Below are 25,095 nucleotides of genomic sequence, written 5' to 3' on the forward strand. Positions count from 1 at the left end.
CGTAATCCATAAAAATGTTAATTATTTTATTGTTTTTTTTTTTTTCTTTTTCAGATATTACGTTGTGGAATATATTTTAAATTTGGAGAGCTTATAAAAACAAACATAAAAAAAAAAAGGTATATATACAGAACCGATCTTGGAGCTGGACCACAATCAGAACGTACACATCCGAGAATACACTAAAAACAAAGTATCACTTTTCTAAAAGTTTATTTGTATTAGTTTACTTTTCTTATAACAAGCACGGGGAACTGGAATTGTCATAGTAAATAATGTAAGGAGTTACTGTTAAATCGAAAATTAAAATATATCTATGTAATATTCTCTACACTTCTATGAATATCATCTCGGTGGCGAGTTGTTCTCTGGCAAAACAAAAATAAAAAACAAAAAAAAAAAATCGTTTTTTTTTTTTTTTTGTTAAGAAAATAATAACTGTACATACATTTGAGGTATATAACGTGACCATCATATCAGGTGTTACGGTATTCTTAATAAAGCGGTAACATTATAATGCTACGAATATGCATATGCGGCTGTTGTGTTCTCTCCTATGTGAATCGATTTGTCACGCCATATTCTATCTAATATGTATCCATACTAGTCCTAATAATGTGTATGATTCTTGTTGTTTGCTTAGGAAGTCTCACGATATTTTCGGATTTCAACATATTTCGTATATATGTTGTGTGTGTGTGTGTGTTTTTTTTCCAGATCTCGCTCGTTATATATTTATTTATTTTGTTTTTTTGTGTTTTATTAATTTATTGATACATCATGCCACATATCGAAGTATGCCCCACATCAAGAGATTTTGCACGATCTGCAAGCTTGTGCAAACGTACGTTATCAAAAAAGCATAATTTACTCTATCGTATATACATATATATATACATATACATACATATATGTGTGTGTGTGTATCAGTGTATGCGTGTATCTTTCTGTCTGTCTGTCTGTCTGTGTATGTGTGTGTGTGTGTGTATATGCATACAGGTTGCTCCTCTTAAGCATTGGCAATACTTTCCTAGTGTACATGTTGTTGTTGTTGTTAAAACTATATACTCTTTCAGAATCAATCTCCTTAGTATAAAGCCAATGGTTTAAATAATACTTCAATATGTATGTACATGGCCAAGACAACAGGCGTGCCGTCAGTGTCCGTTATTTTTTGTTTTGTTTTTGTTTTTGTTTTTGTTTCATATAATGCGTACAAGTACTCGTATATGTTTAACAGCCTAGAAACATACAATTTTATATTCATAATACATCTGGATTCAATTAATTCATACCGCCGACTATCGGAAATCTAACATCCAATTATCTTTATGTATTTACACAGAAAAACAACTCCAACTTTGCCCATTTACCAGAGCAACTTAATTTATATGGAGGAAATTTCTAATCCAAATGGGACAAAAAATAATTTTATAAAAAAAAAAAAAAAAAAATAGCTTAAAAAAAAAAACAAAAAAAAAAAGAAATTTGCTTTTGGGAATGTTGACACATTCGCGAAGTTTGAATATTGGGTATAATGTCCGATTAACCCGTTAAAAATATATATGTTATGCCTTTATCTCGATTCTTTTATGATATTGATAAAAGTTTTTTTTTTTTCATTTTTAAATGCTGACAATATATTCATTGTGATAATTTAGTAGTATTTTTTTTTTTTTTTTTTTTTTGTTTGTATTCTGAAATTGTTTGATAATACATATTTAGTTATATATAAATATATGTATTTATATATATGGATATATACACATAAATATGTAGAGAGATATCACCCGCCACTGAGTTAAGTATTTCAAATTATCACGTTTCATTGAGTAGTTGCAACTCCAATGAGTAAACGCATCATTTTGTTTGTTTGTTTAGTTTCATTATTGGTGAATCATCTAAATTTAATAAATGGGGAAATATGTACCAATATACGTAATATGTATATACATATGTTTTGTATGTTTGTTTAGTGGTAACGATTGCTGAGAATGACATGGATGAATTTCTTCAAGTTATAAAATAATTCGTTCTTAGTGTTTTAGGAGAAACTTATCATTGAAGCACAAAAATAAGATTTGCAGACAGATGTATGTCATTTTAATCTAACCATATACTTATATATTATATTCTTAAAATAAAACTTATAAAAGGTTTCTTTGTGATTTTCTCCTTCAGTAATTCATGGAAATTTGATTACTTATTATTAAAAAAAAAAAATTAATTTTATATTAATTATATATAAATATATATTTATATATAAATATATATAGATGTATATATATATATATATATTTATATATATATATACATATATATATTATATCAATATATACTTGTGTATATATATGCAACACACATTAGTTAATCTGGCTAGGGATTAACTAACGTTCTTTCCTTGTTCGCGATGACCAACGATAGTGTATAAATAGTGAAGAGTATTTTACTGCTAGACCTATTGATTCTCGTCATCATCACCGTCGCCATCATCATCGTCATGCTGCTCATCCAGCTGCTGGTGCTGTTGCTGGGCAGCTGCCGCAAGTAACGCGGCTTTCTGTACTGCTTGTGCCTGCGCCTGGATCGACGCTTGCATCGAAGGTGCTGACATGGCAATTTTCCCGCTTGTCTTGTACTCGGTCATTTCCTAGAAAATGCACAAATTATTTAAATATTTGACACAACTCGTTTAAAGCCAAATGCACATACCCGTTCATATCGTGCCTTGTCCCTTTCTGCCATCGATTCGTACTTTTGCTTAACTTCAGGATCGACGTCAGACCATTTGCGGCCAAGCTCTTTAGCAATATCACCCACACCGTATTCCGGATTAAGAGCCTTTACCTTATTTCTCTCATCGTTGCAGAACCAAAAGAACGCAGACCTGATCAAAACAAATAAATTGAATTAAATTAATCGTTATATAACTTACAGAAATGAGTACAAATATGAATATTAGTAAATATTAGTATAATCAATTTTGCTACGAACTCACAATGAACGTTTTGGCGCATTCGGGTCCTTGATTTGTTTTCTTTTCTTGCCACGTCCCACAACTGCACCCTTGGGCGGCACATAGTTTTGCATCTCTGTCTCATAACGTTGCTTGTCTTTTTCAGCCATTTCATGGAAGCGTTTTTTCTCCTTATCGACCATCGTCTAATTGGAGAGTAAAACCAAATGGTAGATTCTTCCATATTTTGTATATTGGGGGAGGTTCGATTGATTGATTTTGACCAATAATCAAACATATCGTTCAATTCGAAAGCTCAGGACAATAATTACCTTCCAACGCTCAGCGCACTTCCGTGAGAATTCAGCAAAAATCACTGTCTCATCGGGATGCTTCTTTTTGTGCTCCTCCCTGCAAGTTTGTACAAAGTATGCGTAAGCAGTCATTCGACCTCTGGGTTTCGCATCAGCTTTTCCTCTGATCATTGGGCTCTACAAGGAAAACATCGGTTGATTAGTGAAATATTCTGTTGCAAATATAAATATTTCAATTAAATTGAAAATAAATCATTTACCCCGGCCGAATTGATGACATTCTGTTGCTGCTGCTGTTGCTGCATCTGTTGTTGTTGCTGTTGTTGCTGCTGTTGCTGCTGCTGTTGCTGCTGTTGTTGCTGCTGTTGCTGCTGCTGTTGCTGCTGCAATTGGGCAGCTGTGTTAGCATCCACCTGGCCCTGATTGGCAGCCGAATACCACCATTGGGAGCCGGGCACCGCTGCGGCGGCTGCGGCCTGCGCCATATTTAGGCGGTAATCATAGCCTGTAGTTGCCGCATTGGAGGTGGCAACAACTTGTGCCATTGTTGTGGCTGGATTGGGGAAACTACTGGCCATTTTGTATGTAAATAGCTGTTGGGTGCCAACGCCGGATGTGGTGTTGGAGCTATTTTGATGTGCCTGCTGTTGGTTCTGCTGGACAACCACTTGGTGTTGTTGCAACTGTTGCTGTTGTACTGCAGCCGCTTGTTGTTGTTGCTGCGCAGCCAGTTGCTGCTGATAGTGTTGAATTGTTTGCTAATCAATAGTTTGTTGTTGTGGTTGTTGTTTTTGTTATGAATGTGTTTATGTGTGGGTGTGCATGTAAATGTTGTGAATAAGTGCGAGGCCAATACGAACAACTCTTATTGCCAAAAATACGCATAATTATTTATCGCGCTGGCATCGCACTTATCACCGAATTAAATATATACGTAAAATTAACAAGAACATTATTAATTTATACAAGGCTAGTTGGTATATATCGAACTTGAACTTTTTTTAGGAGACTTATTCTAATTCGAATTCTCATTAAATCGATATATTACCAACATCCAAATATAAATTATATCGAAATTCTGAAATATATAACTGACCTATCACTTATATATATATATATGTAAGTATGTACGTATGTATGCATAAATGTGTATTTGCTTGAACTATTCATGAAGTATTCGCAATTAATATTGTTATAAAATTCCATTTGACTTTGTAAAATGGGAACAAATAATGGAAAATAATAGAAAAAAAGACATGTAAAAAAAAGAGAGCAAGTCGTAGATCTTGCTAAGCTACGGTTGGCATTTGGCGCCAAAAACGATCTCTCGCTGCCGCTGGCGGGTTTCACGCTCAGCAGCACACACATGCATACTTGTGCTTGTGCTTGTGTTTGTGTTTGTGCAAGTATACGGTGAAAACGCGCATGAGCATGAGTTCCAAATGGTTGGAGCGGCAACATCTGCGGCGTTGCATGTTCCAATTCTCAATGATTCCATTCACTTCAGTCAATAACACTTCATGCTGCGCTTTTTATTAGCAATGGATGCGTCAAAAATGTAAACAAATTGTTACGCATATTTATGTATGCATATATGTATGTACATATGTACAGACTTTGGTGTACGTACACACAGGCCAACATGTGTGTTCATAACAAATGACTGCATGACAGCGAAAATATAAACAACTTTTGACAAAAAAAAATCAGCTGTTCACGATTTCCTTTGTGTCGAAAAAGAGTCGCCGAAATGCAACAACTGAGATTGGGTTTTGAGAAAGGCACGTTTTTTATAAAGAGCAGGTTCATTCGGTTCATGAACCAATTTATCGGCTGTTCTTTTATTCTGTCAATGCCAGGGGTGTCTTAACTACTCATGCAAAAAACGGCAACACTGGCAAAACATACAAACACATGTACACATTTAATGTATAAATGTATGAGTGAGAGCGCCCCGGTGAGAAAATAAAATAAAATGCTCTTTACAATGTAAATATGTTTCTGCGTTCATACACACATACATACGTATCTGCGTACAGAGAACTGACAAAGCATTTCGAGTTTACACACACACACAAACGTGCATACATACATACAGGCATATTAGTTGTAGTTGTCTTCTCACAGCAAGAGACACTATACAAAGAAAAGAATTCACATGGGGAGCACCACGCATACATATTTATATACATATGTATGTACATACACATACATATGGTATGTACATGCAGCCAATTTCAGATTACGCAAGCTTCGATGTTGTGTGCATACATATTTCAAGTTTTCATTTGTATGTTTGTATATGTACACATTTATAGCTTAACTATGCATACACAAATGTATACATGTATGTATAACACACGCACACACAGCTGTGTTTGTGTCTGCTCAACATTTGAAAAATCGAGGCACATGTCATTTCCAATTTTATAATGTTAAATACACATGTATATGTATGTACATATGTCTGTATGCATTACATTTATATATATATATATATATATGTATGTAGACGTCTGTAAATACATTCGCATGAACTATGCAATTTAGCTGTTCTAAATTAACGCATGCATAAGTAAACGCCGAACGAGCAACAAAATAAAATAAAATAAAAAATGGCGGCCATAGATGCGCACGCAAAATAAAAATGTTGCTTGTATGTATGAATATATGTATGCATATACGCATAGCGTCGGTCGTATGTATGTACGTGTATACGCAGCTACATACATACATATGTATGCCTGTCTGTAGTTCACATATTTAGTTTCTTTTCAAATGTATGCATGTATGTTGGCGATGTACAAATGTGTATGTACGTACACGAAAAAACTTGGTAAAATGTATGTATGTATGTACCAATGTGTATTAACACATGTATGCATTGAGATTCCAACTCGGCCATTGTAAAATTTCCATACTCTCTCATGCGTCTCATATTATATGTATGCATACATCCATACATATGTATGCTCCTATGTATATACATATGTATGTATGTATAGAAATTGAAGTGCGTGTTTGCCAATTTAATTTGTTGTTGGCGGGAAAAAAAACTTTAACTTGCGACACTAAATGCTGCATGACGCTGTAGAGCAAAATAAACGATAAACGCCAGAATAGTTCGTGCAAATATACATACAGACATGTACATTTGTGTGTGTGTGTGTGCCTGTATGTGCACTTAAGCTTACCTGTATTTGATGAAAATGTTCCATGATTTAAGACGATTCCTGTGCGAACGATTCGTAATGGGGGTTGCGGGGAAGAGTTCAAGTTTTTTTTTATAGCTTAATATGTGTATGTATTTTTGCAGGTATGCGTTCTTCTTCTTTCAATTTTTGCACTGCACTCAACACAAACTCAATGGCCAAAATAAGTTGAAAGCCAGTTGCAACTCGCATTCGATTATTCTATGTACATATGTACGTTATATTGATTATTATACATACATATATATGTATATATATATGTATTTATGACGCAGGAACTAGCAGACGCCACACGGTAATTTGAAAATTTGTTACCGATTCTTACGGCGAATCAGCGTAACAGCGAACGAAACGATAAACGTAACGTAACGCGAGTTTGGAGTTTGGTGCTTCTTCTGTTGTTATTGTTTGTTTTTAGTTAGTAAAAAATAAACAAACGACGCCACAAACGCAGCTTTATTGCAGTAAATGTGTTTTTGTTGGTATCAATGCGGAAAAGATGAGGTTCGCGCGCCGCTCGCTTGATTGAAAACACACACAGAGAGAGTACCAACAACGAATGCAAAGGCTATTGAATTGAATAGCCGTCTCTGCCTTACTGTGCTTCATAGCCCAGCCTGGCTAGCGCCAGACTTCTGTATGCGTTGAATGCGCAAGTGTGTGCGTTTGTGTGAGTAACTCTGTGTCTGTGTGTGAGAACGAGCGAGAGAGAGAGAGACGGAGAGTGAGAGCAAGCAGCCAGCGGCGTGCTCTGAGTACAGTTTACTGAGCACACTTTCTCTCCTGCTGTCCAATGAGTGTTAAGTGTGTGTATGTGTGTGTGTATACACGTGGTGGAGGGAAACAGGCCTTATAACATTTTTGTCTTGTTACTTTTTATACTAAGGTTCATGCAAACATATGTATGTACACATACATACATATGTACATACACTGTAAGTAAACGTCTTCAAACATACATACCTATATATACACACATGCAAGCAACATATAGATGTACCTTACTTTTAAATGTTCATACATGCATGAAAACAAACCTACATACATATGTACATACTTAAATATACATACATATTTATATGGTCAATCATGTATGTATGTACCATCATACATATATATGAATAGGGTACGTCTTCGATAAATAACTGCTTTAATCATTTTATTTTTGCCTACAAACTATCCATACATCATTAAAACGCACTTAAAAACCAGCCAAATATGTATGTATGTACATTTGGTATACATGTTTATATGTTTGTAAGTAATTATGTACATGTCTGTGAATGTACATACGTACATATATACCTATACACGTACGTTCAAATGTACATACATATGTACATATGTATGCATCCCCATCCCATGCCAATAATACATTCACATTTATTTGAATGTGTGCGTTTGTTTTTCGCCTCTACACAAACACAAAAATGCATGTACATATATTATTGGACATACACACACAATGATATTCTCGCTACATACACATGTTTCATTTTGCGTTCCTCGTCTGACTGTACTTCAAAACTCTCTCATTTTAAAAAGAGAGAAACATGGTTGGAATAATGCAGCTGTGTGTGAACGTGTTAGTGAGGTCAGAAATACCCAACACACAAATTTTCTTCGATTTTATTTGATCATCACAGGGTTGTTTTTAAATACATATATACATATGTGTGTACACATAAACATACATGTCTATTAACTTATGCGCTTGCTGTTAAATGACATACAAAAATGGCTTTAAAATAATAAAAGGTTTCAAATATTGTAAATAAAAATATAGGTATTTATAAATTATAAGCATATTGCACTTATTATTTATAATAAGTCATGTGTATATAATATATCAAAGATAGGGGAAAAAAAAAGAATAGTACCATTCGATAAACGATTTCGAAATCTGCGTTCCGTTGTAAAGTCAACCCGGTAACCAATGCTAGGGACGGAACAGATTTTGAGACACTAGAAAATGCATAGAACTAATAATTGAACTGCAAGTTCAAGTTCATATTTGAGGCAAGCAAATGGTTATCTTAAAAATAAAATTGTATAAATGCAATGAAGAACTGTTTTAAAATTGAATTGACATATTTGAAAAAAGCATCAATATATTTAAACTCAGATAAGAAATGTTAGTTTCGTAAATATTCTCTTCTCATATTTAGCGCATACACATCCCTGTTCCATTGCAACGTTCCGCATTGTGACCGTCATCTGTGCGCACGTCTGTAATCATCTGTTTATTTGGATGTGTGTTCCATTCTGTTAATATGAATTGTCGGTATTGGATCTGATTTATTGTTTAAATTGCAGAATAACCTGTTCAAGCTATTGACAAGATGCCCAACAAATCGGAAATACCGTTACCAGCGGAGGACTTGGACTGGATTCAATTACGTCAGGATCTGGGGCCAGTTGTCGAAATTGAAACGACCAAGGAAAGACTTGTGCGCAAAATAAAGGAGAACCCTTTGGTGCCGATTGGTAAGCAATATACTAGAATTGTTCGAATTTCGTTATGTAAACGTTGCCAATTATAATTGAAATTTGTTTCTGTTCAATATGCACCACACAGGATGCCTGGCCACAACCGCAGCCCTAACAGCTGGTCTATACAATTTTCGCACCGGCAACCGCAGAATGTCCCAATTTATGATGCGTACCCGTATCGCAGCACAAGGATTCACGGTGCTGGCATTGATCGTTGGCGTCGTTATGACATATGGGGAGAAAAAATAGTATAATTGTGATCTAATATTTACTCATATATTGCAAGTGTATGTAGCATAAATTAAATGGTTATCACAGTTTTATTTTTATTATTATTTTTTTTTGTTAAACCCAACATTTGTTATTTACGAGCTGTATAACTGGCTTATTGCCCAATTAATGTAATACATTTGATAACAAAAACGCGTTTTATCTAGTTAATGTTTATAAAGAGAGTTGCGTTATGATCTTGATATGATATATATATATGTATATATGATATTGATATGAGTATCGAATATTCACTGAGCGAAGTTAACAGCATTTTCTGTTGGCCTTCGCCTAGTCTTTCCCCTTTTGGTAACTAGCCAAGCGAATCTGCATTCGGATTTGGCATAAGTTAAGTTTTCTCTAATTTACGTCATGCATTCAGGTTTTTACTATTACTATTACGTAAAGTTATTTGTTAACAATGTTCGTTTGCCTTTACTGAATGTACTCAATTATTTGAATGCTTTCTCATTGTTATTTTTCGACTAAGAACCCTTGAAACCCGCAACTTTGTTGAAGACTTCATTTCAGACATGATTAATTTGTCTCACAACCGATTTTTGATACCTTTGAAAATGTTTGATATTTTAAAAAAAAAGGAAAGAATTTAGCTGCATGCTAAATAATGTGGAAAACAATTTGAATAATCCGACTATGTGTATTGGCTGGGTGTGGCTTAGCCAGCAGGGGTTACTTGTTACCCACATTGAGTGGAGGTGCGCGCGCATGGGCGCTCTTCGAGCTGGGAATATGGCAATTGTTTTCGCTACTCAGTTCAAGGTAAGATTTCATCGGTACAGGACACGTTATTGGATTAAGGTTTGTCAATGTTTAGAGAGAAGTTACCGTTTTTTTTTTTTTTTCATTTTTTTTCTTCTTCGAGTAAAACAGTGTCTTAATTTGTTGATATTATCAGTTGCATATCATATATCACTCGAGTGTCGAGTGCTCGAGGATTTGCTGCCAATGCGTAGTATAACTATTTGGGTCGAGACAATTTGGACAAACAAAACATTTTCACAGTTTACCATTGATATGTATATAAGACTTTTGGCTATTAAAAAAAAAATCATTTGTTAGTTTTATAAAACAAGTGAACTCTACTCGTAAATGCCCGACGAGGATATTCCCAATTCAAGCTCTTTTCCATGCATACAAACACACACACACACACGCACAGAAATAAGACAACGCACGCACGCACGCCGCAATCTGCGCACTTTACGCATTGATTGTGCTTCTTCTGCCCGGAGACCGAGTTTATAAGAAATGCTTTCTTGAAGAACTGCCGTGTTTATTGGCTAATCGTTATGAAACTTTCAGGGACTTGATATGGCATTCGTATGTGTTTAAATACAACATTTGCTGGGCTTGGGGTTAGTTGAGCGGTTAAATAACATAACATACACATAGACACATATAAGAATTGGTCAATGTCCTTTCTTTCAGGCAAAATGAATTTCTTACTTGGAAATTGTGTGGGCAGTTGTGACCAGTTGGCCGGTCCGCCGCCAGATTTCATACTCTCAATGCCGCCGCCGCCGCTGCCATCGTTCCTGATATCAAAACCGAAGAGCATTGATATATTGTTGCCCTCGAATGAGTCTCAGCCATGTTTTGCGGCCTTTATGTGTGGCCAAAACCAGCATAATGATAGCGGCAATGAGCTGATGGAGCTGGTACGCAGCGATACAAAGAGTTTGGAAAATGTTTGGTTTTTCGTCTCGTCCTGCATTGGCATATTTGTGCTTGCCTGTTTCCTGGCATTGATTGTCATCAGATGCAAAGAGTATGTATTCCAGATTGTCTACAAAATTGATTTCATGAATTGTTTTGTTTTGTTTTTTTCTTTTTTAAATTGTACTTAGCACCTTTTTCTCGTATCATGATGCAAATATCAAGCAAAACGCAATCAATGCCCTGGGTGAAGCAACCAAATCGAATGCGTTCACCTCGGGAGGAATACTCTATCCATGCGCCACAGCAAACAGTCGGGATCTTTTGCAGAGTCAGCTGGTGAATGATAGCCGCCTGCTGTGGGCCACATTAACGCCACACGGCACCAGGCATTTCATAATTGAGAACTCTCAGGATGGCCACTACGAGTCCGTTGATTATCGCGGCAAGGCGCACAATCAGGTGTTCCGCGGCTATGCCAAGCAGTCCCAATCCTTTGTCAAGGTAACATAAGATATTTTTGTTATGTCAATTAATTGTGTCTACAGCATATTTGAATATTCGCAGTCCTTTGATAACAATGGCTTTGTTGATTACGATTATGAGGATCCCACACCCCTAATGGACTCCTACCATGACGATATGGACTCGGGCTACCAAGAGCCCCATGAAGTAACCGGCTCGCTGCGGCGCTCCCCATTGCGAGCACTCGCGACGTCGCCCACAGCGAACGATATATCAAATATAGCATCGACAAATCATAATCCCAACAATCTGGGGCCGAGCATCCATTCGAATCAGGCTGCCAATACGCTCTCCATCAGCCGTAAGACAACGCTGTCGCGGCGTATTAGTGATGCCTCCTCCCATAATGGAACCTCTATGTAATGTTTTTAGTGCTCGGAGTCGCCTCGCCTAGTGTTATGCGCAATCAAGTTTTTTGTAAATTAAACATGGATTAATTGAGCAAACGGGAAACATGCAAAGATGCGTTGAAATGCCTGTCGTCCATAAAAAAAAACTAAAACAAAAAAAAAACTAATAAACTAATAAAATAATAAACTATTCATACAGTATTTATATGCATACAGAAATGTATGTTCGCCTAGTTTAAGCAAAGTACTTAGTAATACGTCAGATACACATAGAACTCGATATGTTTTAGAAGCTGCTAAACACAATTATTGAATCGCTAAATAGTTAATAAATAATATGCATTTTAGCTGCCAACTCGCAATATCGCCAGCTGCAACATAATAATATAACATATATTGTATACTTTACAGATGACAGTATACACAACTATCCTATCGTAATACAGCTATTATTATTTATATTTTATGAATTTAAGTATATAAATATAAATATTTTAAACTAATATACGTACAAATATTAAGTGAAAATCATGGTTGTTGTTACTGAATCATTTCTCGTCTTTCAATTTTATTTTACAATGCGCTTTCAACAACTTTATGTTATATGTATATATACATTTATATATGTACGCAATTTGTTTGTCACATTAAAAATAAATAATTATAACGAACAGCATATAAAATAAAAATTTACCTTTTTTTTTTGCGAAAAAAAACAAAAAAAAAAAACAATTTATTACACAACGTTAAGGCCGAAAATTGCAGTTTCCCTGTGTTCAGCAACTTAATATACTCTTGATCCAATCATGCAGATGGACCTCAATGACATTCACCTGGTTGTAGTTCTTCATGTGGAATTGATTGAAGGCCGTCGTCAGTTGCATTACGGCCGAGACAAAGTCGCTGAGGCGCAGAGTGCCATCTTTACGTATATATCGCTGGATAAGACAGTTCATGATATCTGTGCTCAGCTGGAATCCGATGTCATAAAGTGCATCACGTAGGCGCTCGGCACGTAAAATGCCGGCTTTCTCTTTTGTATACATTTTGAAAACACCTTGCCATGATTTCAGATTAACCATAAATGTTTTGAACTGTTGGAACGTGATGCGGCCGTTGCCGGTTTTGTCTTGGAGTGCGATTACCTGTCGGCATATATCAATGTTGGCGCATCCTTTGATATAGTCATTTGGTAGGCATGCCTCCAATAATTCGTGCAGTTCGAAGCAATTAATTGTCTTATTTTCATCGGCCAATTGCATATAAACGGGCTCATATTGACAGACACTCTTGATTTTCTGCACATTATCATCGCTTTTCAGCGATGGGAATGGATCCAGCAATATCATTGTCTGCGTCTCCAGGCATGATAGCCGAAATGTCGACGTGCCCAGTATTCGAACGGTAAACTGTGCCTCCTCGGCGGGCTCATAGGTGGTGGGCATCAGCACATAGTGGCCGATATCAAGCTGTGTGTGATAGCTGACATGTCTGGTATTGCCATAGTCTGAGTTAAGGAAGCTCACTTGATTCTTGAAGAAGTCCTTTTGTAAACATTCGTTTAGGCTATAGTCACGATTCCACATGTACATGGTGAAACCGATGACTTTGGGCTCGACAGCGGTATGTTGATTTAGGGCTATAACAATATCCTGTTTCTCCTGTATGGATACCAATAATTGTGGATTTATGTGAAAGGATTCATGGTTACGACAACCGCCGGCAGTTACACCTCGTTTCCATTGTCCTTGATACATTTTCATTTTCCAGTGCAGCGGTCGTCCTTTTAACATTTGCTCTCCATTTGCTGTATCCGAGTCCAAATAAACGATCTCCAGTGCTGTGAACGTATGCACAAAATCATAAAACGAGATCCAAAACTCGCCCAATTCCAATTGGGCCAATAGACGTCCGCGTTCCGTCGATGATACACGCTCCCATGTCTTAGACGTGGGCGACCAATCGCCAATGAAATTGGTTTTATCGCCAAAAGGCTTGGATGAGAATGTGTCCTTAATACGTACCAGCTGTACCGAATCGCCAATAACTGTCTCGACTTTATCCAAACACGAAAGCCTTTAAGTAAATTTCAATAATAAAATATATATTTATAAAATCATTTATGCCAGACATACCTGTAATTGGCATTCACTAAAATGCCATTTGCTAGCCTTTCCGTTGTGTTCTTTTTCTGTACTGCCGCATTCTTAACCGCAATGCAGGTGACAATGCACGTTGTGGCCAGATGATCCTTCAGCGTTTGCGGCCTTATGCTGTCCGATATTATGGGCATGCACTTGACAACACCGCCTAGTAGATCGGTTAGGCCATCGGATCGTGTGCCATATTTGAGCGCCTCATAGGAGCCATGCAATTTGGCGATCGCCTTCTCCAATAGCGATGCCCAGAAGCAGTTGGATGACTGCGGCTGCATGAATGCGAGTCTGCCATTGATGGTCGGTAGACGATCGTCGACGAGCACTTCCACCCATTCCCCACACCACCACAGGCGAAAGCGATAGATGCCCATCGATTTTTCCAGACTCTGATCGGCGGGCACAACGCGATAAAATAAATTCCTCAACGAATATAAAACGCCCAAACATGAAACGAGCCAACGATCACCCATTTTACCAGGTATCACATCGAATTCCGCATTTTCATTTAGAAACGATGCCTGCGGATTATTTAGTTCGGCAATGCGTTTCCATTGGAATGTGAATGGGGGCGTTTGATAATAAAATACGGATGATTGTATCGCTGGGAAATCAGCATCTTCCCACAATAGATTTCTTGACCTACAATCACTGATAATGCGCTCATATTTTGATGCCATATTTGTTATATATTGTCCATATATAATTGCTGTTTACATCACAACGATCGATTTTACGATTAAATTGTGTTTGATAGTCCTATGGAACTTTTGTTGAGTTTGAAGTGAAAGTTAATTTGTTGCTGCTGGCTTGGTTCGTAAGTCACTGCCACCTAGTCTAAGCCACTTCTTTGAGTGTGACCAGCTCTGCATAACGAAAAAACTGCCAATAAAAGCTAACTTTAATCGTCGGCTCAAGTCACGCTTGCGCGCATGCGCTCTTTAAGAGCGAGCGAGAAGGCAACACAATATAGATTAAAAACGAAATATTATATATGCTTGTAAATAAAAAATAAAAAATACCAATTTGCATTTTCTTTTTTTGCACTGTATTAACTATTAAAATATAGCAGACGTTATTCCTGGATGGCATTGCAAATAATAGTAAATCATAAGAGCAATGCCCATTATAAAAAACCCGTTTATCAATATGGCTAAATATAAGGGTATCCAAATTATACAGGCGAATAGATTTTGTAAAAAACATAACGATAAATAAATGATATACTTATACTTTGTTGGTCCATCTGAAACAGGCGTAAATATGAATATATATACCGCTCCAAATGTAAGGCACAATATGTAATTCATAATCTGAGATCTTCCAAACTTCGGCGTGTCCACAATGAAGACTACAGTGCCACACAGTAATATATGTAGAATACAAGCCGCAAAAGTTTCCATAGGAAATAAACTGGCCATGTATGCGATACAAATAGTGCGGGATGCTAGATTAATAATGTTTGATATACAAATTATTTCAAGTGTATAGCTGCTCAGCATCACATCAATTTACCTGTGAAACTGAGTAGAAAACAGAACTGTACGACAAGTCCTTTTGTTTCTATATCGTATTTGTCTAGCTGAACCATGCGATTCGATCGGTTATAGGCCACCAAACACCAAGCGATACTTATGAAATATATTAAAAAGGTCAGGGCACGCAGATCTGAAAATAAATGTACTTTACATTAGGCATGTACTAAGCATATTTTGATAAATAAACTCAAAGTGCATTCTACTTATTACACGTCAAACTTTTGATATAACGCAATACAATAGCAAGCTGCAAGACTTTTTGGGGCGCAGATTCCAGAAAAGAATCGAAGAGTCTTATGAAACCCACGTTACATTCTTCCTTTAAATATCTGTGATAACATCTAGAAATTGATGGAAACAAATGAAATACAGATTTGTCGACATTCTCTGGACTTCTTCTTACTCAATCTGAGCAATCTTGTCGTCGCGCTTTTTAGCCTCATTATACTTCAATGTCCAGTTCAAGGTAGTTGCATCTCGAAACAAATACGAGAGTACAAGTTTCCAAAATAGGTCTGCACAGATGACGGGCTTTTTGCCTAGGTTACTAACGATCACTCTACAAATTCAAATGGATATACGATGAAAAAGAAGAAAGGATAATATATAAAAGGAAACATTTGCTTACACATTTGAATATATTAGCGTCGTTAAAATCATAGGTAATAATATTGATGCAATTGTCCAGTGGCAATAGGTATACGATTCCATTTTCCAATACTCATATGCCAGATACCAGTTCATCAGGATCGTAATGAAACGCATAAATGCCGAAATTGCAGTCATTACAATGCTAAACGCCGTTATCTGGCCTGAGAAGGCTGCAGTCTCAATGTTCTCCATAATAATTAATTGCCTCTTTTAATAGCCTGAATCTTTACATGAGATTACAGTTTCCCATATACTATTAACTCCTCATTTAATAATCATATTTAACACTTTAAAATGTTGTTTGTAGTTTGAGCCAAAGCTGAGGCTTCTAAACATACGTATTGTTTGTTCTATATGAAATTTAAGCCAGCTGCGCATTAGAGATGGTAAAACTAAGGCTAACACGAGCTATCGGTATCTTCAACTCGCGCTTACAAAATGGTGCTAATTCTTGCTTAAATAAATACTGACTGCTGTCTAAAGCAAATGATTAGTGAAAACGCTTTATTTTGCATAAATTTTAGATAAGACAGCTTTCTGTTTTTTTCTTGCACATTTAGCATACTGAAAAATAGAAAAGCTTAAGAAAACTAATTGCTACTGTCTTATTTTGATTTATTTATTTTCACTTTTTTTTGATACTTTTACGTTTCCATTGACATTCCATTTTCTGATAAACTTTAAACCTGTACCCTCTATTTAAATAGTTTTCTATATGTATGAGATTTACTTGATTTACATATATAATAACAGAGAGAGAGAGAGTTGTCTCCATTTATATGATATAGGAGATTACAATAAAACACTATTGTGTAGAGAAAATAGCTTATAAACTGAGAACCGAGCAAAAAAAAAAAAATAATAATAATACATACAATGTATAAAAGATGTCCTCAATTGTTCAACTGTTCGTTTTCTTTCCACCATATCTGATCGGCCAGATTGTAAAAAAAAAATATTGGTGTCTCACAAATAATGCACCCACATTTTGGCAAGCGAACTCCGCGCAGGATACAAACAAGAACGCGGTAAGTTCAATATTTCGAATACAAGAAAAACAAAAAATAATAAAAAAAAAAAAAAACCAATTACTTAAAGCAATAAATCTTACTAAGCATAAATATCAATAGAGCACACAAGAGGATGCTAGTTGTATGAGTATTGGTTAGCGCGTTTGCGCTTCCAGTTAAGGCCAATTGCTGGTAATTGCGGCAAAGTGTCTCGTTTCTTATAAAATTGAACATGGACTCTATTAGATTGGCCGGCGTTATTTTCGAACAGTGCTCTAGGTGACGGACAATGCACGTTTCCAATGTTTTAATATCGCTGCACTGTTTCTGGCCCACAACCAATTTGGGTATTGCCTTGATTTTATTGCTATCGTGCATGTCTGCCTCGTTAAAATACGTAGAAAATGTGCTGTTAATGCACTGTTGTATATTTTCCCGCTGCGATTCAAGGCACTCGGGACCTTCTTCGGCAATAAATAAGGCTATTTGGTCACCATCTTTATGGCAGACAAAGTTTAACAAACTTTGTATAATACGTTTAATAACATCCTGGCTTTCCTGCTCCTCCTTGTCCAGGCATGGCAACAGCTTGTTCGTGAACACATCAAAACAGTCTATGGCATTTGTTCGTTTGGCGCAATACTTGTTGAACACAACATCCAGTTCGCCTTCGGGACTTGCCTCCTGTATCTCCCGCTGGAGTGTTGTATAATTGACAAGGCTATTTACGCATTCGGTAAGCGTTGAAGCAGCAGCCTCAATATCATTATATGCCCTGTCGCCAGCCTCTTCGCCGGACACCTCAATGCATTTTTTGCGGAATACTTCTTTGACTTGGTTGTAGCTAATGTTCGTTTTTAACAGCTCATCTGGGATTTGGCTTTGCAGGTCGAGTTTATCCAAATTTAATTGCGCCTGCGCTTCAACAATTCCGCATATTATTAGGATTGAGCACATCCAGTAAACAGCTGCCAACTTCATTCTGCTAAATGATTATTAATTGGACTTACACAAACTTAAGTATTTCAAATAAAAAAATTTGCTCAAACTATTTTGTTATGATGATCCAAGCAGCATTACCGTAACCCCTTCGAAAAAAAAAAAAAACAAAAACGTATTGTTTTAGTAATTAGTTGCAAATTGACATCAATTACATATGTATAATATGTACTTGTACTTTGAAATCCGTATCGTATGTGTGGATTTTTATAATTAATTAGTCATTGTGTTTATGTTACCAAGCCCATCTATGCTTGAGGCCGTTTATCGTATATCGGAAATGATGGAATAGAACAAAAAACGATATGCGTCACATTAGCGGCGATGATTTCGCGTCGATTCTTGGCACTTGGTATCGGAGAAAGTATCGCTCACGTTTTAAGTCACCGCCGCTAATTTGACGTCAATGTGCTGTGATAAACGCTATCGGCGCCATTTCGATAATATCTACTTATTTAGTTTGTTGATTTTCAATTTTATTTTTGAATAGACTGTAAATGTTCATATTTGTCTTGAGTTGTTGCATTTGCTGATTGCCTACAGATCGTTATTTAATTTGTTTATTCATGATTCACAATACCAGGTTATTAATATCAATTTGCGGATAATGTGAAAAAAACTCAACTTAACCAAATCTTTCTGAATCTCTTTATGCCCCTTTCGCTCATTACCTACTGCTCAGCTTGGGAAAACAAACAGTCAGTGGCGCTGGTCGTGGCAATTTGGACAGAGCTTTGCGCTTATATTTCCATGCTGATAATGATCCCAATCAGTATTTTGAACAGTCGCCGGTGACCCAGGGCGCCGCGAAGTTGTGCCGCAGTGCTGCATTATCAGCGCTAGTGGATGCGACCGGAAATAGGAATGGCAATGAACAAATCGCAAAACATGTTTGTGATGATGTTGAATTCAACTATTTGACGCCGTCATCTAAGAGGGCGGCTCTCGATTTGTTGGCTGTCATATTTAAAAACGAAGATTTGAATGTCGTCCGCTTTTTGGTGATCTGTGAGCAGGCGGATGAGGCAGCCGATTGGATGCAAGAGTTGGGCAGGCGCAGCGTTGGCTGCCTCCTGTTAAACGAGCCCAAAAATTTGATTGACTGCGTCCGCTTGTGGACTGACGGCGTAAGTATACGCTTTCCTATCTCAGTCAGCTGCCATTTATCTTCCCTTTCTTACAGTCACTTAACTCGGTGCTGGTTGTATGTGATCTTGTGTTGGAGCTGCTTGTGCAGTGTAGCTCTTTGAGAGTCAACTACTTGATACACTCGACACAGCCATTGCCGCATGTGTTCAAAAAGCGTCTCGACGCCCTGATACCGATGCCGCGCAAGGGCATACAAGTGCTGATCCTCAGATGCCCGGCAGCGAATCAGTTGCAATATACAGCTGCAGAAAGAGTGCCTCCCAAAGCCACAGCATCGAATGGTCGGGCAAGCACAAGTCTGTCGGAGCTGAGTGCTATAGCAACAACTAAAAAACTTAGCCCAATGCTAAATAAAGAATATTCAGTCGAAGATGCGTTGCCAGGCTCGGATGCAATACTCCAAACCATGTTAAGCCCCACGCCCTCAGACACATCAACATCTTCTGATGCATTCGATTCTGCTATAAAATCGCTCAGCTTGCAGCCCGGTGAAGAGCAGTTCGATACGGCCACCGGCTGTGTTCACACATATAACAACTTTGGCATCTTTGCCTGGAGTCGGTCGGAACAAATTTCGTGCTTTAACATAAGTGAAGTGGCCGCAATTGGACCGACCATCAAGGCAGCCATGCAGGTGCTTAACATTGGACATGTCCGCGCCAAAAGTGTGCAGCGCTTCGCCTGGACGCATGTAGCTGCTGGTCGCTCCATGTGTGCAATCGGCAATGAGTCAATTGGCAAAACATGGTGCTATTTGCCCACGCTGTGTCAGCGCAATATTCAGGAGTCGAAGCATCGCAGATTCGACGGCACCGACTATGGCCCCAGTAGCATTATCCTATGCGCAAATGCTCAGCAGGGCGAGCAAATTGGTAAATGGTGCTTGGACCTGATGGGCATGCAGCGCGACGATATGGAGCACGTGATCAGGATATTCAAGCGTATCAGTGCTAACGAGGTCGCCCAACGTTTGGCACGTCCCTGCGGCATTTTAATTACAACTGTGGAGCAGCTGGAGCACATATATCAATTGCACACCAAGTTGGCGCCCATTTTTAATCCGCTTGTCTTACGCTGTCTCGCCTTTGATGGCATCGATATAATGTGGCGTAACAGCCGAATTCCTTGCGAGAAAGTTACACAATGGCTATTTAATGTTCTGCGCTTCGAGGAAGGCCACGCTCAGCTGTTCGTCGTTGGCCGCTTGTGGATCGAACAGTTTATGGGTCGCGTCTTACCAAAATTGCCTGATGTGTTGCTCTTGTTCGAGGATGCGCTAGAAGCCACTGTATTCAACGGCCTGAAACTGGAAATGCTGACAGCAAAAGCGCATCAACATGACCAGGATATATTGGCTTTGCTGCAGAACAAAAAACTCGATGAACTTCGCGTGGTGCTAGCATGCCAAGGCAAACCTGATGCATCGAAGCTAAGCAAACAGCTCTCCGATGCGAACATCCGTAATATAATAATAGACAAACAAGATCGATGTTCAGGAATTGCATATGCCGAATGGACCAACAAACGTAACGCCTGTGTGTTAATTACCATTGACGATGTGGTTCCCAAATTGCGGGGCGGGTGTATTGACTGTTTAATCCACTACGACTATAACAACTGGCCACGTTTTAAGGCACGCTTCAGCCTGTTCTATGGTAATTACAAAACACAAACAAAAACCTCCAATACAGCGACATCCATAATGTATGTTGGTCTTGGTGATGTTGAGCAAACTTGGCTTATATGCGATTTTATGCTTAAACACAATCGTTCTCCGCCCGACTCCTACATGTCTATGCTGACCGAATATCGCATGAATTGCGAACTCGATCAACCGCGCTCTAATTTGCCGCTGTGCCGCCATCTGATGGCCTATGGCAACTGCTATCGTCACACGTGCCAATATCGGCACATCTTGTGGGACTTTGAGACGGTGCCACCGGATCACCATCCAAAAAGAGGCGATATAGAATTCCATGTGCTTGCAGTAAGTGAACAATAGACCTTTATATTGCATACATATACAATTATGTTTCTTTTTTGTTTTTCTTTTAGAGCGTAACGCCAGCCCAAACTGCTGCCAAGCTAACTAAGGACAAAATTGCGAAATACTTTTTTAACATGCCCGTTACCAAGCTGGGCGAAAGCATTCAATTGCACTACGAGAATCCGCTGAATCGACAAGTGCATTTGGATCCCAAGGTTGGCGATATATGCGTGCTAAAGCTGAACAAGCTATATCAACGGGTGGGAGTGACACGCATAAATACTGCAGATCATTTTGATGTCCGACAACTGGATGCTGGCATTGAGTTTTCATTGATACACAAATCGGAGCTGCTTGTGTGCGATGAGAAGTTTAAGGATGAATCCTTTGAGGCCTACGACCTGCGCATCACTAGTCTAGCGCCCTTCAATATGGAGCGCATTTGGCCAGAGGATGCCAAAAGACTGGTACGCCGCAAATTCTTCAATCGACCTTTGGGCAAGCCATGTCGCACTTTTACTGCCAAGGTCGATTTTGCTTTTCATGAAATCATTTTCGTGGAGAATGTGTACGATGAGGCCGGCAATGATCTGAAAAGTTTTGTGCTCAAAAATATTCCGGTGCTCCTGGATAAAGATGTGAAGACGCGCCTGCAAAAAGTTATTTCCACTGCCAAGCCGTTTCGTTAAGAATTATGAATTTGAATCTCAAATTATTTGCTCATATTTACATTTATGTGGGGGCTGGTCCACATATGCATGTTGCCATTTCAAAACATGTTTGTTTTATTTACATGTGCAGTGGCAAATTTTTAAATTGTAAAACTTAAATATTTATTTCCTTGTTTGTGATTATACTATACATATTTTAACCGTACGATGTTTAAGTAAAAACCAAACATTTTAAATGATAATAAACAAAGCTTTATAATAAACTTAATATAACGATAAAACTTTTCTTTTGTTCATTTTTTTTTCAAAATATTCAGACAATTGTTTTCGCTGTTGTAAAAATAAATATATAAATCGGTAAATCTGGAAGCAAAAATTACCATCAATTTATTTTGGTACTTTGGTACTTTTCAAGAAGATGAAAGTAGAAGAATAATGTACCAATTTATAAAAAAAAAAGGTCTATTGCATACAAAAGTACCAGTTTTGGTACATTTGTACCACATGGACTTGTACCACTTGTACCACACGCCTAAGCTTTGAGGTACATATGTACATACATTTAAGCGATAATTTCCCTGCGCAATTAAAAGCATTTGTGTAAATTTACCGTTGTAATAGCCGAAAAAGTCTAACATCGATATAAATTGTATATATCGGTTAGTTGGCCACCAACTATTGAAATGCATGCGTGTTAAAGAACCGTTGCAATATAATGCATTTGTATGTGTGTATCATGTAAAAGTTAAGTTCATAAATATATGTGAGAGCTTGTACGCTATTCTAATAGAATTATACAATTAACATGCGGTTTTCTGACGAGGTAAGAGATCATTCTATTCGCCGCTCGAACTCCAAACTTGAATTCAAATTTGTGCCCTTGCAGGCCAAGTGCCATATTTGTAAGCGAATCTTTTGCTGCGGCAAATGCCGCCAAAAACACCAGTTCGAAACGCACGCCATTGCAATAACCCAACCGATGGCCCAGCACAGAGAAATGGTTGCGTTTGGCACTGAGCTTGAAGTGAAAACGACAACCGTCTATGTGTTTTGTCCGATCTGTGAGCAAAAGCCGTTGACGCTGCGCGAGGAGATGTACGCGGAGCTGCTGGCCCACATCGAGAGCGTGCACCTGCCACTGCGCTGTCGCAAGTGTCTGCGTCACTATACAAAGATTGACGATTTAAAAGAGTTCAGCAAATGCATCGATTTGGGCCAGAATTGCAGTTCCGCTAGCTTGGCTCCGAACCTAAGCGGCGAGACAGACGCTTCAAAGGTAACGGTTAAAAAGGCTATGGTGGCTGGCAACACAATATCGACACAGACATCACCGAACATAGCCAAAGATACGAACGAAACACAGCATCACCTAAATCTTACGCCCATATCGCTATTTAATCTTCGCTGGAAAGCCAAGAGTCGTCTGCAACAGGATGAGTTCATCAGCGACAGCGTCTCTTCAATACGAAATCTGTCCACAGACAGTGTTAATTTGTTGGAGCAACAGCGTCGCAGCATTGGGCAAGTGTCTGCACCGCCAGATAACGCACGCAACGATAAGGGCAAAGTTATACGATCCACTTCGACGCCATTGCAGGTCTATACCGTGTTCGCTAAGCCCAAGGAGACGCTTACTTTTAATGCATCGGCCGTTGGGGGCGGTCACTTATCCAGTATTCATCACAGTGGCTGCTTGCCGGACGAACAAAACACGGCGCCGCCTTCTGCGCCAGATAACAGTCATCCACTGCCGCTGCCGCTGCCGCTGCCGCCGCACCAACAGCGCACCTGGAAGGTTGGCGGTCGCGGCAAAATGAGTGCTGTGACGCCCCTGCGTCAGGTTATGTCCAAGAGCATACAAAAGGCATTTGTGGAGCATGGCGTCGGCATTCTGGCCACCCAAGGCGACCAGAGACGCATGCGCCTTGATTTGAGCGAGAGCAGCTCGCCAAATGCCGGCTTACCATTGGATTTGCGCATGTCACCAGTCCTACGGCGTACGCAGAGCGAAGACAACAGGGAAACCGAAAATGGGCTCAGTTCGATTGGCCCTGCAGAACCCTACCAGATACTGCTGTCCGCCCAGAAGCTCACTAGAGAATCCATTATCATAACACGTACTCAGCACTCTGGTAACAGCGGCTCGTTGCCCGCATCTATGTCTAGCTCCAGCACCACCAGCACCGTTTATAATTCATGCGAGAGCGTGGAAATAATCACCGCATCCTCATCTACTGCCGAACTGAGCGCCAATGTGAAGCAAGCGAATGGCAATTGCATAGTGAATGTGCCACCAATAACGCCTATTACCCGCATACCTGGCGCCATAATCAACAAAAAGCTTATCAAATTTGAGACGCCGCAAAAACAGGATATTCACACAACACAAGCGATTGAGTCCACGCCGGACGATAAAGAAATCTTTTATACCCCTAATCCGAGCTCTAGTCCACCAACTGCCCACGGCAGCCCAAATGCTGATCCTGACCCTAGCAACAGCGCGCGACGGAGACAGCAGATTGTGCCGCGCCAGCTGAGCGGCCAATTCTCGCCGCAGGTGAAGAAGCCACAGCTGCCGCGACCCCAGGGACCACGAACGCGACCTCCCTTGCGCGTGTGTCACAATCAAAAGTCCTTCAGCTGCGTGCAGGATATCGGCAGCGACGATGAGGACGAGGTGTTCCTGCCAAACAGTGCATCTACGCATAACGACAAGAAGCGCCCAACTGTGGGCACCAAGTCGGAGGCAGGACGACTTTGGTCACTGATGTCATCTGTCATGCGCTTTCCAATGAGATCGCTGAGAACTGATCGCTATTCCAGCAGCGCCGACAATGAGAACGCCCCTACCACTTCCGGTTCCCTAATCAGACGCTGTGCCTCCATTGCTGGTTCATTGGTTCGCACCATTCATGCTCATGATGGTGATGATATGCAGAGCTTGAAACGCAAACGTACCCAAACGCTGGATAGTGCGTACTGTAATCCATTGTCACCGACCAACTCCTCGAAGCGTTTGCGCATACAGCCAAGGAAACCCATCGACCGCATGCGCAAGAATTAGTTGTATTCTTTCTTTTCAAATATTTAAGTTGTGTCATTTTTGTTTCCCATTAATAAATAATTTTGTACGAGAA

The 25,095-nt window shown here is 38.9% G+C and overlaps 8 protein-coding genes across 11 annotated transcripts; 4 read left to right on the forward strand and 4 right to left on the reverse strand.

The window, feature by feature from the left end:
* Positions 1-196: 196 nt before the first annotated feature.
* Positions 197-7,068, reverse strand: Dsp1 (Dorsal switch protein 1). Of its 3 annotated transcripts, none has more exons than XM_015171215.3 (6): positions 6,465-7,068; positions 3,531-4,004; positions 3,289-3,447; positions 2,999-3,162; positions 2,713-2,887; positions 197-2,650 (listed from the first exon to the last, which is right to left on the reverse strand). In XM_015171215.3, the coding sequence occupies exons 1-6, from the start codon at positions 6,486-6,488 to the stop codon at positions 2,459-2,461; spliced, it is 1,188 nt and encodes a 395-aa protein (XP_015026701.1). In that variant the 5' UTR covers positions 6,489-7,068; the 3' UTR covers positions 197-2,458. The 3 variants fall into 3 exon arrangements, with proteins under 3 accessions (XP_015026701.1, XP_002055595.1, XP_015026700.1); XM_002055559.4 differs by having other exon boundaries at positions 3,531-4,028; XM_015171214.3 differs by having other exon boundaries at positions 3,531-4,007; positions 6,465-7,067.
* A 1,527-nt stretch (positions 7,069-8,595) lies between these two features.
* Positions 8,596-9,298, forward strand: LOC6631913 (HIG1 domain family member 2A, mitochondrial). Its single transcript, XM_002055558.4, has 3 exons — positions 8,596-8,735; positions 8,799-8,969; positions 9,061-9,298. Exons 2-3 carry the CDS (start codon positions 8,825-8,827, stop codon positions 9,222-9,224), a joined length of 309 nt encoding a protein of 102 aa, XP_002055594.1. The 5' UTR covers positions 8,596-8,735; positions 8,799-8,824; the 3' UTR covers positions 9,225-9,298.
* A 714-nt stretch (positions 9,299-10,012) lies between these two features.
* Positions 10,013-12,277, forward strand: LOC6631912 (uncharacterized). Of its 2 annotated transcripts, XM_032440382.2 has the most exons (5): positions 10,032-10,064; positions 10,569-10,621; positions 10,695-11,034; positions 11,114-11,426; positions 11,490-12,277. In XM_032440382.2, the coding sequence occupies exons 3-5, from the start codon at positions 10,700-10,702 to the stop codon at positions 11,808-11,810; spliced, it is 969 nt and encodes a 322-aa protein (XP_032296273.1). In that variant the 5' UTR covers positions 10,032-10,064; positions 10,569-10,621; positions 10,695-10,699; the 3' UTR covers positions 11,811-12,277. The 2 variants fall into 2 exon arrangements, with proteins under 2 accessions (XP_032296272.1, XP_032296273.1); XM_032440381.2 differs by lacking the exon at positions 10,569-10,621 and having other exon boundaries at positions 10,013-10,064; positions 11,490-12,260.
* Positions 12,278-12,345: 68 nt separating this feature from the next.
* On the reverse strand, positions 12,346-14,809 carry CalpC (calpain C). The gene is made up of 2 exons (XM_002055556.4): positions 13,933-14,809; positions 12,346-13,873 (listed from the first exon to the last, which is right to left on the reverse strand). Exons 1-2 carry the CDS (start codon positions 14,631-14,633, stop codon positions 12,574-12,576), a joined length of 2,001 nt encoding a protein of 666 aa, XP_002055592.1. The 5' UTR covers positions 14,634-14,809; the 3' UTR covers positions 12,346-12,573.
* A 112-nt stretch (positions 14,810-14,921) lies between these two features.
* Positions 14,922-16,524, reverse strand: LOC6631910 (cell death abnormality protein 8). Its single transcript, XM_002055555.4, has 5 exons — positions 16,120-16,524; positions 15,895-16,050; positions 15,702-15,832; positions 15,469-15,621; positions 14,922-15,400 (listed from the first exon to the last, which is right to left on the reverse strand). The coding sequence occupies exons 1-5, from the start codon at positions 16,332-16,334 to the stop codon at positions 15,012-15,014; spliced, it is 1,044 nt and encodes a 347-aa protein (XP_002055591.1). The 5' UTR covers positions 16,335-16,524; the 3' UTR covers positions 14,922-15,011.
* A 216-nt stretch (positions 16,525-16,740) lies between these two features.
* Positions 16,741-18,437, reverse strand: LOC6631909 (27 kDa hemolymph protein). Its single transcript, XM_002055554.4, has 2 exons — positions 18,324-18,437; positions 16,741-18,240 (listed from the first exon to the last, which is right to left on the reverse strand). The coding sequence occupies exon 2, from the start codon at positions 18,131-18,133 to the stop codon at positions 17,231-17,233; it is 903 nt and encodes a 300-aa protein (XP_002055590.1). The 5' UTR covers positions 18,134-18,240; positions 18,324-18,437; the 3' UTR covers positions 16,741-17,230.
* Positions 18,438-18,566: 129 nt separating this feature from the next.
* fs(1)Yb (female sterile (1) Yb) lies at positions 18,567-22,216 on the forward strand. Its single transcript, XM_002055553.4, has 4 exons — positions 18,567-18,734; positions 18,834-19,278; positions 19,335-21,287; positions 21,356-22,216. Exons 1-4 carry the CDS (start codon positions 18,718-18,720, stop codon positions 21,974-21,976), a joined length of 3,036 nt encoding a protein of 1,011 aa, XP_002055589.2. The 5' UTR covers positions 18,567-18,717; the 3' UTR covers positions 21,977-22,216.
* A 408-nt stretch (positions 22,217-22,624) lies between these two features.
* On the forward strand, positions 22,625-25,095 carry fs(1)Ya (female sterile (1) Young arrest). Its single transcript, XM_002055552.4, has 2 exons — positions 22,625-22,781; positions 22,845-25,095. The coding sequence occupies exons 1-2, from the start codon at positions 22,764-22,766 to the stop codon at positions 25,020-25,022; spliced, it is 2,196 nt and encodes a 731-aa protein (XP_002055588.2). The 5' UTR covers positions 22,625-22,763; the 3' UTR covers positions 25,023-25,095.

Source organism: Drosophila virilis, chromosome X, assembly GCF_030788295.1.
Source record: "Drosophila virilis strain 15010-1051.87 chromosome X, Dvir_AGI_RSII-ME, whole genome shotgun sequence".
Lineage (NCBI taxonomy): Eukaryota > Metazoa > Arthropoda > Insecta > Diptera > Drosophilidae > Drosophila > Drosophila virilis.

What these genes read in the sequence shown, in the direction of transcription:
- Dsp1 (XM_002055559.4), bottom strand. Translation starts at nt 6,488, where the DNA reads ATGGAACATTTTCATCAAATACAG. An exon ending in AACATTTTCATCAAATACAG is followed by an intron (nt 4,029 to 6,464) that starts GTAAGCTTAAGT and finishes ACTATTGATTAG; the next exon opens with CAAACAATTCAACACTATCA. An exon ending in AGTGCGCTGAGCGTTGGAAG is followed by an intron (nt 3,163 to 3,288) that starts GTAATTATTGTC and finishes CTCTCCAATTAG; the next exon opens with ACGATGGTCGATAAGGAGAA.
- LOC6631913 (XM_002055558.4), top strand. Translation starts at nt 8,825, where the DNA reads ATGCCCAACAAATCGGAAATACCGTTACCAGCGGAGGACTTGGACTGG. An exon ending in GAACCCTTTGGTGCCGATTG is followed by an intron (nt 8,970 to 9,060) that starts GTAAGCAATATA and finishes TGCACCACACAG; the next exon opens with GATGCCTGGCCACAACCGCA.
- LOC6631912 (XM_032440381.2), top strand. Translation starts at nt 10,700, where the DNA reads ATGAATTTCTTACTTGGAAATTGTGTGGGCAGTTGTGACCAGTTGGCC. An exon ending in ATTGTCATCAGATGCAAAGA is followed by an intron (nt 11,035 to 11,113) that starts GTATGTATTCCA and finishes AATTGTACTTAG; the next exon opens with CACCTTTTTCTCGTATCATG. An exon ending in AGTCCCAATCCTTTGTCAAG is followed by an intron (nt 11,427 to 11,489) that starts GTAACATAAGAT and finishes GAATATTCGCAG; the next exon opens with TCCTTTGATAACAATGGCTT.
- CalpC (XM_002055556.4), bottom strand. Translation starts at nt 14,633, where the DNA reads ATGGCATCAAAATATGAGCGCATTATCAGTGATTGTAGGTCAAGAAAT. An exon ending in TTAGTGAATGCCAATTACAG is followed by an intron (nt 13,874 to 13,932) that starts GTATGTCTGGCA and finishes ATTTACTTAAAG; the next exon opens with GCTTTCGTGTTTGGATAAAG.
- LOC6631910 (XM_002055555.4), bottom strand. Translation starts at nt 16,334, where the DNA reads ATGGAGAACATTGAGACTGCAGCCTTCTCAGGCCAGATAACGGCGTTT. An exon ending in ACGCTAATATATTCAAATGT is followed by an intron (nt 16,051 to 16,119) that starts GTAAGCAAATGT and finishes TTGAATTTGTAG; the next exon opens with AGTGATCGTTAGTAACCTAG. An exon ending in GACAAGATTGCTCAGATTGA is followed by an intron (nt 15,833 to 15,894) that starts GTAAGAAGAAGT and finishes ATCAATTTCTAG; the next exon opens with ATGTTATCACAGATATTTAA.
- LOC6631909 (XM_002055554.4), bottom strand. Translation starts at nt 18,133, where the DNA reads ATGAAGTTGGCAGCTGTTTACTGGATGTGCTCAATCCTAATAATATGC.